General features: G+C 35.1%; 1 protein-coding gene across 36 annotated transcripts in view; it reads right to left on the bottom strand.

Annotated features, from left to right (window-relative positions):
• The window catches only part of Abi2 (abl interactor 2), a 122377-nt gene that overhangs the window by 30484 nt on the left and 77393 nt on the right, over positions 1–14500 (bottom strand). For 35 of the 36 annotated variants that reach the window (XM_058578193.1, XM_058578197.1, XM_058578195.1 and 32 more), the window contains one exon: positions 9094–9252. In XM_058578193.1, the coding sequence (XP_058434176.1) occupies positions 9094–9252 (159 nt within the window). Of the gene's footprint in view, positions 1–9089; positions 9253–14500 lie in introns of all 36 variants that reach the window. The other variant, XM_058578190.1, reaches the window with a different exon arrangement.

The raw sequence follows: 14500 nt of genomic DNA, 5'->3' as shown, positions 1-14500 counted from the left end.
GCAATTTAGTGAAACTTTGTCTCAAATAAGAAAAGGCTTAAAGATACACCTAGCATGTGTGAGACCCTGGGTTCAATCCCCACTCTTGTTAAAAAAAAAAAAAAAAGAAAAAATTTTAAGCAAAAAAAACCCCACTGAGAATCAAAGGGCTTTCAGATATTCCCAGATTAAAGTGTCTTTTAATACTTGTTTCTGAGATTATCCCATTAAGAAACAACTGCAGTGCTGCTCCTAGGACTTGCATTATACGTTGCGTGTTCTGTACTTTAATTCCTATGTTAAGTGGCCTTTTACAAATTCAAACAAAATTGTACATTAGTAAAAGCACTGCTATTTTTACACCTCACAGGTCCCCACTGACTTGTCAACTTATTTCTTTAGAAGCATGCATCAATGAAGAGGCTCCAATTGCAAAATACAGGTTCATGAAGCACACACCTGGCATCATTTTGATAAATCAGGGAATTAGCTACTTAAGAAAGCATAACATTTTCTAACTTTAAATATGAAAAAAAAAAAACAGGAACTGTTATAGGACCAGTAGGAATAATACAGGAAGCTTATATAATATTCTAAAGCAAACAAAATAGAGCATTGGTTCACAAAGCATTAAGCCTCACAAAAAGAGCTTTTCAAATTAAAAGAATATGGTTGGGGCTGGAGGTGTGGCTCAATGGTAGAGTGCTGTTCTATATTCTTAAAGCCTTGGGTTTGATTCCCTGTACCTCAAAAAAAAAGGTTTAATAAAAAAGTATTTTAGTTTAGAAAATGCACTCTGGTTAACCAACTAACTAAGCTGTAGCTACCCCTCTTTTAAAGAGTTACTAGATCCCTGAAGAAACCCAACTTAATAAAATGGAAAAAAAAAATCCACAACTAAATTACCTCACATCTATGCTAAATGCCCAATGAACCCAATCATCGGGCTTGAGTGTGAAACATAGTTTCATTAAAATCATTCCATAAAGTAGGATATTTCTACTTTAATATATATTCTCAAATATGTGAATCAGATTTACAAAGAAAGAAATACTGAAAGAAGAATTTAAAATGGATTCAATATGTGCTTAACCAGTTTTCAAATAATTCTACCTACAGGGTTATCATACAACTATTTTGGTGAGTACACACACATAGTATGAAATATCTTTCCTTGAACATTTTTACTATACATCATGTACATCTGGTTTAAAGCTGTACCAGTCAAGCATCTCTTACTTTGGGTCCAACCTACTTTGTATCAACATCATTTTTCAAAACTCTACATAAGAGTAAGGAAGGAGCATAAGGGCCATAAACAATAATTGTCTAAACTTCCAAAAGGGCCAAGAAAAAAGTCTATCTTCAGCAAAACAACAAAATGGGCTATATCTAGGAGGAGATCCAAGATGGCAGAATAGAGGAGTTACTGTTTCTGGCTGCTCTGTGAAATGAAACCAAGAAAGCAGTCAGGCAGTGTCTCCACAAGGTCTCATCTAGACAGAATACAACATCTCACAGCATGCGACAAGACCCCTATACAGCGGATTTTCGCAGAAACCACCAGTGCTGCGACCACCTGCTCTGCGACCACCCATGCAGAAATCAGAGCCTCTGTGTTCTAGTCACTCTGCTGCAATCTAGCCACAGCACAAGGCCATCCCAGCTCCCCCAACCACACCAGACACCCCGGTGCTAGAAGCAGACAACTCTTTGTCTTGGAAAACCTTTCTCGCCATTTTTTGGTGAGCGAGACTATCACTGCAGATCTCTGTCTGAACAGGTGATGTATTGTTGAAATTGGGATCTGATAACATTGTCCTTCCATACAAAGGAGAGATCTTGGAACCATACAAGAGCACTACAAATCTATAGAGTAAAAAACAATAACACACCAGTTCCACAGAGCTGGAAAGAAAGAAACGCAAGCAACATGAAAAAACAAGGGAAGAAAGTACCACAAACAAATCAAGACAACACATCATTAGAAGAATTGACAGCTACAGCAGAAAGAATGACAGAGAAAGAATTCAGGATATATATGATTAAAATGTTTTGGGATCTCAAAGAAGACATAAGAGAATAAATACAGGCAGTGAAAGGTCACTTCGACAATGAGCTACATAAACAAATCCAAGAAGAAAAAGATCACCTCAACAGGGAGATAGAGGTTATACAAAAACAAACAAACAAACATAAATCCTTGAAATGAAAGAAATAATAAACCAAATTAAAACCTCAAATGAGAGCATCAACAACAAAGTAGACCACTTAGAAGATAGGACATCAGACAATGAAGATAAAATATACCATCTTGAAAAGAACATAGACAACACATCAAAAATGCTAAGAAACCATAAGCAGAACATTCAAAAAATATGGGACAGCATAAAAAGACCAAATTTAAGTTATTGGGATAGAGGAAGGCATAGAGGTCCAAACCAAACAAATGAGCAATCTATCAAATGAAATAATATCAAAAACCTTTCCAGACATGAAGAATGAAACGGAAATCCAAATCCAAGAAGGCTACAGGATGCTGAATGTGCAAAATCACAACAGATCCACACCAAGACACATTATAATCAAAATGCCCAACATACAGAATGAGGAGAGAATTTTAAAAGCCACAAGAAAAAGGAATCAGATTACATACAGGGGTAAACCAATTAGGATAATGGCAGATTTTTCAACACGGATCCTGGAAGATAGAAGATCCTGGAACAACATATATCAAGCTCTGAAAGATAATGGGTGCCAACCAAGAATCTTGTATCCAGCAAAATTAAGCTTGAGATTGGAAGATGAAATAAAAACCTTCCATGTTAAACAAAAGTTAAAAGAATTTATAGCTAGCAAACCAGCACTACTAAACATCCTTGGCAAAATATTTCATGAAGAGGAAATGAAAAACAACAGTGAAAACCAGCAGAGGGAGGTAGTACACTAAAGGAAAAACTAATCAAAGAGGAAAACCAAGTCAAGTTAAATAACAAAAATAAACAAATATGGCTGGAAATACAAACCATGTCTCAATAGTGACCCTAAATGTTAATGGCTTAAACTCACCAATCAAAAGACATAGGCTAACAGATTGGATTAAAAAAGATCCAACAATATGCTGCCTACAGGAGACTCATCTGATGGAAAAGACATATAGACTGAAGGTGAAAGGCTGGGAAAAATCATACACTCAAATGAACTGTGGAAGCAAGCAGGGGTTTCCATGCTCACATCAAATAAAGTAGACTTCAAGCCAAAGTTAATCAAAAGGGATGAAGATGGACATTACATACTGCTCAAGGGAACCAAACACCAAAAAGACATAACAATCATAAATATATATGCCCTAAACAATGGAGCAGCTATGTTCATCAAACAAACTCTTCTCAAGTTCAAGTGTCAAACTGACCACAACACAATAATCGTGGGTGACTTTAACACACCTCTCTTATCACTGAATAGATCTTCCAAACAAAGGTTGAATAAAGAAACTATAGAGCTCAATAACACAATTAGTAACTTAGACTAAACTGACATACACAGAATATTTCAACCAGCGTCAAGAGGATACACTTTCTTCTCAGCAGCACATGGATCCTTCTCTAAAATAGACCATATATTATGCCACAAAACAACTCTTAGCAAGTACAACCATGCATTTTATCAGATCATAATGGAATGAAATTGAAAATCAATGACAAAATAAAAAATAAAAATTTCTGCATCACATGGAGACTGAATAATATGCTACTGAATGAACAATGGGTTACAGAAGACATCAAGGAGAAGATTAAAAAATTCTTACAGGTAAATGAGAACACAGACACAACATATCGAAATCTCTGGGAAACTATGAAAGCAGTAATAAGAGGAAAATTCATTGCATGGAGTTCATTCCTTAAAAGAAGAAAAAGTCAATAAATAAATGACCTCATACTACATCTCAAAGCCCTAGAAAAAGAAGAACAAATCAGCAGCAAAAGCAGTAGAAGGCAAGAAATAATTAAAATTAGAGCGGAAATCAATGAAATCGAAACAAAAGAAACAACTGAAAAAACTGACAAATCTAAATGTTGGTTCTTTGAAAAAATAAATAAAATTGAGAGTTCCTTACCCATGCTAACGAAGAGAGAGAGAGGGAAAAAAACTCAAAATACCAGCATACATGATAAAAAAGGCAATACCACAACAGACACTACAGAAATACAGAGGATAATTAGAAATTATTTGAAACCTTATACTCCAATAAAATAGAGGACATTGAAGGCATCAACACATTTCTTAAGACATATGATCTGCCCAGGTTGAGTCAGGAAGATATACACAACTTAAACAGACCAATATCAAGTGAGAAAATAGAAGAAGCCATCAAAAGATTACCAACCAAGAAAAGCCCAGGATGGGATGGATACACAGACCAGTTCTACAAGACCTTTAAAGAAGAACTAATACCAATACTCTTCAATTTATTTCAGGAAATAGAAAAAGAAGCAGCACTTCCAAACTCATTCTATGAGGCCAATATAATCCTGATTCCAAAGACACTTCAAAGAAAGAAAACTTCAGACCAATATCTCTAATGAACATAGATGCAAAATTTCTCAATAAAATTCTGGCAATTTGAATACAAAAACATATCAAAAAGATTGTGCACCATGATCAAGTGGGATTCATCCCAGGGATGCAAGGTTTGTTCAACATACGGAAATCAATAAAGGTAATTCATCACATCAACAGACTTAAGGATAAGAATCATATGATCATTACAATAGACACAAAAAAAGCATTTGACAAAATACAGCACCCCTTTATGTTCAAAACACTAGAAAAACTAGGGATAACAGGAACATATCTCAACATAGTAAAGGCTATCTACACTAAGCCTCAGGCCAACATCATTCTAAATGGAGAAAAATTGAAGGCATTCCCTCTAAAATAAGGAACAAGACAGGGATGCCCTCTTTCACCACTTCTAATCAACATAGTTCTTGAAACACTAGCCAGAGCAATTAGACGAAAGAAATTAAAGGGATATGTATAGGAAAAGAAGAACTTAAATTAGCTCTATTTGCTGACGATATGATTCTATACCTAGAAACCCCAAAAACTCCACCAGAAAACTTCTAGAACTAGTAAATGAATTTAGCAAAGTAGCAGGATATAAAATCAACACCCATAAATCAAAGGGCATTTCTGTATATCAGTGACAAATCCTCTGAGAAGGAAATGAGAAAAACTACCTCATTCACAATATCCTAAAAAAAAAAAAAAAAGATACTTGGGAATCAACAAACAAGGTGAAAGATCTACACGACGAAAACTAAAGAATCCTAAAGAGAGAAATCAAAGAAGACCTTAGAAGATGGAAAGATCTACCTTGCTCTTGAGTAGGCAGAATTAGTATTATCAAAATGACCATACTGGGCTGGGGATGTGGCTCAAGCGGTAGCGCGCTCGCCTGGCATGCGTGCGGCCCAGGTTCGATCCTCAGCACCACATACAAACAAAGATGTTGTGTCCGCTGAAAACTAAAAAATAAATATTAAAATTCTCTCAAAAAAAAAAAAATATTGGGCTTGACCTTGAGTGACAGACTATATTTAAAAAAAAAAAAAAATGACCATACTACCAAAAGCACTATACAAATTTAATGCAATTCCAATCAAAATCCCAATGGCATTCCTCATAGAAATGGAAAAAGCAATCATGAAATTCATCTGGAAAAATAAGAGACCCAGAATAGCTAAAGCAATCCTAAGCAGGAAGGGTGAAGCAGGTGGTATTGCTATACCAGACCTTAAACTATACTACAAAGCAATAGTAACAAAAACAGCATGGTATTGGCACCAAAACAGGCTGGTAGACCAATGGTACAGAATAGAGGACACAGAGACTAACCCAGAAAATTACAATTATATTAGACAAAGGTGCCAAAAACATGCACTGGAGAAAAGACAGCATCTTCAAGAAATAGTGCTGGGAAAACTGGACATCCATATGCAACAAAATGAAATTAAACCCCTATCTCTCACCAGGCATAAAACTTAACTCAAAATGGATCAAGGACCTAGGAATTAAACCAGAGACTCTGCTTCTAATAGAAGAAAAAGTAGGCCCTAATCTTCATTGTGTGGGATTAGGCCCCAACTTCCTTAAAAAGACTCCTATAGCGCAAGAATTAAAACCAAGAATCAATAAATGGGATGGAATCAAACTAAACAGTTTCTTCTCAGCAAAAAAAAAAAAAAAAACAATCTGTGAGGTGAACAGAGAGCCTACATCCTGGGAGCAAATTTTTACCCCTCACACATCAGATAGAGCACTAATCCCTAGGGTATAAAAAGAACTAAAAAGATAAATACCAAAAAAACCCCCAAATAACCCAATCAACAAATGGGCCAAGGACCTGAACAGACACTCCTCAGAAGAGAATATACAATCAATCAACAAATATATGAAAAAATGCTCATCATCTCCAGCAATCAGAGAAATCAAATCAAAACTACTCTAAGATATCATCTTACTCCAGACAGAATGGCAGCTATTATGAAGACAAACAACAATAAGTGTTGGTGAGGATATGGGGAAAAAGGTACACTCATACATTGCTGGTGGGACTGCAAATTGGTGCAGCCAATTTTGAAAGCAGTATGGAGATTCCTTGGAAATCTGGGAATGGAACCACCATGTGACCCAGCTAGTCCTCTCTTTGAACTATACCCAAAGGATTTAAAAACAGCATACTACAGGGCCACAGCCACATCAATGTTTATAACAGCACAATGCACAATAGCTAAACTGTGGAGCCAAACTAGATGCCCTTTAGTGGATGAATGGATAAAAAAAAATGTGGCATATATCACAATGGAATTTTATTCAGCATTAAAAAAGAACAAAATCATGGCATTTGCACGTAAATGTATGGCGTTGGAGAAGATAATGCTAAGTGAAGTGAGCCAATCCAAAAACCTCAAGTGCCGAATGTTTTCTCTGATATAAAGAGGTTGACTCATAGCGGGATAGGGAGGGAGAGCATGGGAGGAATAGATGAATTCTAGAGAGGTTGGGAAGGAAAGGGAGGTAGCAGGGGATTAGCACGGATGGTGGAATGTGATGGACATCATTATACAAAGTACATGCATGAAGACTTCAACTGGGTATCAACATACTTTATATACAGAGACACAAAAAATTGTGGTATATGTGTGTATTAAGAATTGTAATGCAAAAAAAGTACATGTATAAAGGCATAAATTGGAGTGAACATACTTTATATACAGATATGAAAAATTGTTGTATATGTGTAGTAAGAATTGTAATGGTTTCCACTGTTATCATGTATTTAAAAAAAATAAAAGATTTTTAAAAAATGGGCTATATATAATAAAATAAAAATTTTAAGAATAAAAAGAATATATTTAAAGAGACAGACATGGTAATGTACACCTTAGTTCCAGATAATCTGGAAGCTGAGGCAGGAGGATCCATTGAGCCCATGAATTTGAGACCAACCTAAGAAATACAGTGGGACACCATTTCAAAAACAAAAATAAGCAAGCAAACAAATAGCAATAACAAAAAACCCAAACAAATGCACTCAGGTACAAAATAGCACTTGAAGAAATGTGGTTTTTAGAAAACGTGGTTTACAAGTAGGATGTGTGACTAACGGCAGGCAATTTTGTCAACAAAGTGAAAATGAATTTCTAAAAATGGTATAACCTAAAATACCAAGTGTGATCAAAGACAGCAATAAGAGAAGTACATTTCAACTAAAGCAGGTTGGTATTCACACTGTGGTCTACACTAGCTAGACTACAAATACAGCATTTAATTTACAAGAGAAACCCAGAAGAGTAAAGAAATTTGGATAAAGGGACAAGTAATTCATTCAATATTTAGTTACTAAGCAATATTCTCAGAATATAACATAAAGATTGACAATATCTCAGGATCCCAAGTATTTATAATACAATGGTAATATCCTTCCTTCCTTTTTCCCCCACCAAAAAAAAAGAGAAGACCTGGGAAGGAAAGAGAAAAAAATTTAAATCTGAAGGTAAGTAGGATAGGAAAATAGAACATGAAACTCATAGTCAAAAAAACCTAACTTCAAATCCCACCTTGGCCTTGATTTCATATGCAAAATACATACGAAAATGATCACCGATTTTATTTTGTATATGATAATATCAAGTGAGATACAGATACAAAAGCATTCTTTAAATTGTAAATGTTTATGTACAAAGAGGATCAAATTTCTTTCTTGTGCATGATTCTTTGTAACTAAGGTTTTCACTAATAGGCAGTAGCCACAGTGGACAAATGCCAGCTCCATGAAAGCCAAGACTTTTCAAAGACAGAATGAATCATCCCCTAATATCTAAGGTGTTTATGTACAGGCTTAATAGCTTGTGAGCAAAAGTCCAGAAAAACATAACAAGTGGACATACCATGTCTAATTTGCTCATGTCCCCTCCAGGGAATAAACAAAAGAATGAGTATGTATAGCATAAAAATGTGTGCTAAATCAGTTTTTTCCTGTATGTATGATGCAATTGTATACTATAATTGTTTTGGGTCAATTTCTCCAAGTCCGAGTTTTCCCATCAAAAGTCTGTTATGAGAATTGAATAAAATAGTATAATAACCTAGCACAAAACAGCTTCATGGTCACTCAACTTTTCATTATTTGTAATTCATAGTGTAAGGTTGTCTCATTAAACAAAAAGGAAATACTGTTCACCATATTTTTTTTTTTTTATCCAGCATTGGGCTCACACACGCTAGGCAAGCACTCTGAGACTCTGAGTTATACCTCTAGCCCTACAATAATTTTTAAAGCAAATAACCACTATCATAATCAAAAGAATTCTGTTCAGAAAAAAACAAGTTCTATAATTTTACAGGAAAATAATGTGATTTCTTAAAAGAGAGAGAGAGAGAGAGAGAGAGAGATAAATAAGAAATACAGTGTTATTAGCAACTTAGTATTCATTCATTCAACAAATAGTTCTAACCACCCACCATGTGCTAATTATTTGTAATTAAAGGGTTTTTAATTGAAGGTTCTAGTTAGATATATTCTATAAAATTAAAAAAAAAACTGACCTGGATTCTGGCTATAAAAAGGTCCTCCATTCAGCTGATTCTGAAGGCTTGTTTGTGACGTTATGGAAGGAGGGCGTCTATAGGGCAAGGAGCCCCCTATTGTTGGGGGTGTATGGCGAGAAGCAGGTCTATTCATGCTGTAGAACTGAACAGGATGACCTGGAAAAGGGATAGAACATAAATCTATCATTAAAAGAAAATCTCAGATAATGAAATACTTTATGTATATTGCCTAAATCTTAATAAGATTATTAAAACAATAATACTTAGCTAATTGCTATCTGAAAATCGACAGATGGCAATTACTGCTCAGCTGTCATTGTATCAAAATGCAAAAAAAAAAGTAAATGAAAACATAATTTTGAAAAGCTACATGTAAGTAAATTACCAATTAACATTTGGATTTTATTAAATTAATTATCTGATGGGGTTTTCACAATCAACTAAATTTTGCAGCCTCTTCTATTGTTGAATGTGTCCACCAAAACTTATCTCCAAAGCAAGAGTATTAAAAGTTGGAATCTCTAAGACATAGTCACGAGGGCTTTGCCCTCATGAGTGGATAATGTATTTATCATAGGAATGGGTTAGTTACAGTGGGAGTGGGTTTGTTATCAGGTGAGTAGGTAGGTTCCTGATAAAAGAAGGAGTTTGGCCCTATTCGCTCTCTCCTTTTCTCTCATACACTCACATTCTGATCATGTATTTGTTAACTTCCACCACATTATGACACAGCAAGAAGGCCCTCAGCATACATAGCCCCTAGATATAGGCCCTCTTAGCCCCAGAACTATGAACCAAATAACCTCTATTGTTTATAAATTACCCAGTCTGTGTTACTCAGTTAAAGCAGGAAAAAAAAAAAATGGACTAAGACAGCCCTCTTCCTCCAAAAACACAGCAGTCACTAAGGACTGGAAATCAAACTCAACAAGATTAAGAATGACATTGGGAAAGCAAAAGAAAAAATGTTTCATACAGTTTTTCCAAAATAATAAATGATGAAAATAATAAAAAAACTAAGGTAGAAAAGAAATTTGTTTCAAGGAAAACAGTATTTCAGCAAAAAGTCTGATGACATAATTCCAAACCAAACACATCTTTATTCAATCAAAAATATCCATCTCTAAATATCTATTTTATTTAGAGTTAATGAAATCTACAACTATGTAAAAAGCTAAGATACAAAAAGTGAGTCAAAATATCTTATTTGCTGATGCCAGCTGGAGACTCCCTTCCCTAATCCATCCAATTTCCTAATACAATTCAGTTCCTAAATTTTACCTTGACTTTATCCCCCCCCCCCCCCACTTAGCTGTCAGTCAGCTGAGGATCTTCTATTACAGGCACCACTAAAGCTCTCATGAGAGAACACTCTAGCAGGCAACAGGGCAAGTGAGTGAGAAAGAGGATGTGGGAAGAGAAGTAAAAGAAGAGGAGAGGACAGAGAGCCATGCAAAGTAAAATAGTTTATATAACTAAAACTGCTCTTCAACTTTAGGAGTCTTGTTAAGGGAGTTAGTTCCTAAGTTGATGTGGTGAAGATCTGGGCCTACTTTTTGGCATTTGTTTTTTGGGGTTTGGCTAGCTTCACTTGGCATGGTCTTCTCTAGTGCCGTCCATTTCCCTGCAAATTCTATGATTTTGTCATTTTTTGATGCAGAGTAATGCTCCATTGTGTATAAATGCCGCATTTTTTTTATCCATTCGTCTATTGAAGGGCATCTAGGTTGGTTCCACAGTCTTGCTATTGTGAATTAAACAGGGATGAGAGGTGGGAGGGAAAGGGAGAGAGAAGGGAAATTGCATGGAAATGGAAGGAGACCCTCAGGGTTATACAAAAGTACATACAAGAGGAAGTGAGGGGAAAGGGAAAAATAATACAAGGGGGAGAAATGAAGGACAGTAGAGGGGGTAGAGAGAGAAGAGGGGAGGGGAGGGGAGGGGAGGGGGGATAGTAGAGGATAGGAAAGGCAGCAGAATACAACAGACACTAGTATGGCAATATGTAAATCAATGGATGTGTAACTGATGTGATTCTGCAATCTGTATATGGCGTAAAAATGGGAGTTCATAACCCACTTGAATCAAAGTGTGAAATATGATATATCAAGAACTATGTAATGTTTTGAACAACCAACAACAAAAAATAAAAAAATTGCAAAATACTAAGAAGAAAATAAAATATCATGTTGGAAACTAAAAAAAAAAAATGATTGAGTTATAACCTTAACCTAATCTGTGAATTTCCTATCCATTTATCCATCAATGAACTCTTGGGTTTCCTTATCTTTGCTATGAATTATGCTTCAGTGAACATGGGAACACAGATATCTCTATGAAGTATCAATTTTATTATTCTTGATTATATATGCAAATAAAGGATTGTTGGATTAAAAAAAAAGAATCAATAAATGAGATAGAGTCAAACCAAAAGCTTTACAGCAAAGGAATCAATAACATGAAAAAAGATTTTCTCCCTACAGAATAGGAGAAAATCTTTACCACATGGACATGTACCTCAGACAGACCACTAATTTCCAAGATATATAAAGAACTCAAAAAACTTAACACTAAAGAAAAAATAACCTAATCAATAAATGGGCTAAGGAACAGAACAGACACTTCATAGAAGAAGAAGTACAATCAATCAACAAATATGTGAAAAAATGTTCAACACCTCTAGCAATTAGTGAAATGCAAATCAAAACTACACTGAGATTCTATCCCACTCTAGTCAGAATGGCAATTATCAAGGATACAAGCAACAAAAAATGTTGGTGAGAATGGATAAAAATGTACACTCATACATTGCTAGTGGGACTGCAAATTGATGTAACCACTCTGGAAAGCAGCATGGAGATTCCCCAGAAAACTTGGAATGGAACCACCATATGACTCAGTTAACCCACTCCTCAGTTTATAACCAAAGGACTTAAAATCAGCATATTGCAGTGATACAGCCATATCAGTGTTTATAGCAGCTCAATTCACGATAGTTAAACTATAGAACCAACCTAACGTGCCCTTCAACAGATGCATGGATAAGGAAAATATTACTCAGCCTTAAAGAAGAATGAAATTATGCCATTTGCCAGTAAGTGGATGTAACTAGAGAATAGCATGCTAAGCAAAATAAGCCAACCCCAAAGGACAAAAGGCTGAATGTTTTCTCTGATATTTGGAAGTTAATTCACAATAATGAAAGGGGACTAGGGAAGAATAGAGGTACTTTGGGTTATACAGAGTGGCAAGAAGGGAGGGGAGGGGGTAAGGGGATAGGAAGAATAATAGAATGAATCAGACATTTTGACCCTCTGAACATATATGATTACATGACTGATATAATTCTATATCATGTACAACCAGAAGAATGAGTTATACTCCATTTATGTATTATGTGTCAAAATGCATTCTACTGTCATGTATAAATAATCAGAACAAATAAAAAACACTAATAAAAAAGAAAATAAAAAAACTGCTCTTCAGGAGTTCATAAACTTATAAAACCTGGATTCAAATGGAGTCACATATAAGCACTCAAGATTTACTATAGCATTTACTCTTCTTAGATATACATTAAAACCTACAACTTGGAGCTGGGGTTACAGCTCAGTGGTAGAGCACTTGCTTTGCATGCATGAGGAACTGGGTTCAATTGTCAGCACCACATAAAAAATAAATAAATAAAGATATTGTGTCCATCTACAACAACAACAAAAAAATCTACAACTCAATTCTGTTGTATAAAATTAAGCACTCAAGCTTAAACATAATCCAATATGAATTGAGAAATTTTTAACTAAAATAAAAGGTAAATATGCAAACTAAGAAACTATTATTTCAAAGGCACACTTAGTCATTTGAACCACTACACACAAAAACATTTGTAGCATTTTAGTAATAATACCAAAATAATACAAACCTAGGATGATGAATAACATCATTATGAATTGTATAGTTAGATTCAGTCTAAAAGTTCATGTTGTAAACCTGCAGTGACACTGTCCATACTATTAATGGGAGATTTACCTTGTTTGGGGTTAAGACAAAAATTAAAAAAAAAAAAAAAACTATAGCTAATTATTAGAAGACCTATAAAACCTCAAATTAAAAACTTCCTAGAACACAAAATCTTTGTGTGTGTGTGTGTGTGTGTCTGTGTGTGTGTGTGTGTGTGTATGTGTGTCTGAGACAGAGAGAGAGAAAAATAGATATTGGGCATTGAACCCATTGGGCACTCTACCACTGAGCTATACCTCCATCCCTTTTTGTTTTTTTTATTTGAGATGGGATCTTGCTAAGTTGCCCAGGCTGGCCTCCAACTTGCAATTTTCCTGCCCTTAGCCTCCCAAATCACTGGGATTACAGGCATGTGCCACCATGTCTGCCAAAAACAACATCTTTATGACCTTGGGTAAAAAGGTAAAAAGTTTTCATAGAAGCACAAATCCATAGAAGAGAAATAATGACAGACCAGATTTAATAAAAATGAAGACCTCTTCTTATTTGGAAGATACCATTAAGAATATGAAATAGGGCTGGGGTTGTGGCTCAGTGACAGAGTGCTTGCCTAGCATGAGTGAGGCACTGGATTCAATTTTCAGCACCACATACAAATAAATAAAGGTCCATCAACTACTTAAAAAAAAAAAAAAAAGAATATGAAATAACAAATCACCAAATGGAAGAAAATATTTGCAACTCACATAATTGATAAAGGATTCAAAATATAAAAGAACTCTACCCAAAAAGGGGGGGACATTAAAAAGGTGGGGAGAGGAACAAAACATTTGAATTGACACTTTACTAAAGAAGATATAGAGGACGAACAAGCACATGAAAAGATGCTCAAGATCATTATTCATTAGGGAAAGGGGAATCAAAACCACATGGAAAATCACTGCACACTTATTCAAATAGCTAAAAAAAAAAAATGTTTAAATGACAGTACCAAGCGCTGAAAGGATGCAACTGAAAATCACATCACTACTACTAGGACACCAAATTTTATAGTCACTCTGGAAAACAATTTGGCAGGTTCTTAAGTTGAACATTAACTCACAATGCAACTTAGCAATCCTACTACCTATTTACTTAAATGAAATAAAACCTATGTTTACTTATAAACACTGAAAATGGAAAATAATCCAAATGTCCTTCAACCAGGAAAGGGACAAACTGCAGTATAGTCATACAAAAGAACACTACTCAGTAATAAAAAGGAACAAATACCTAAACATGCAACAATTGAACAAATCTTCCAAATGTGTCTGGCTAAAACACCAGACTGAAAAGGATACCTAAAGTTAAAACTTTAGGGATAAAAGAACAGATATGGGGTTACCAAAAGCTAGGGAAAGGACTGACAGTTTTGGGATGATAGATTATGGGATCTTGGTTATGG

This window comes from Marmota monax, unplaced genomic scaffold (genome assembly GCF_021218885.2).
Source record: "Marmota monax isolate L192 unplaced genomic scaffold, Marmota_monax_Labrador192_F-V1.1 WCK01_AAM20220418_F8-fsc00095, whole genome shotgun sequence".
Classification (NCBI taxonomy): domain Eukaryota; kingdom Metazoa; phylum Chordata; class Mammalia; order Rodentia; family Sciuridae; genus Marmota; species Marmota monax.
This window is presented reverse-complemented; position numbering and strand designations above follow the sequence as displayed.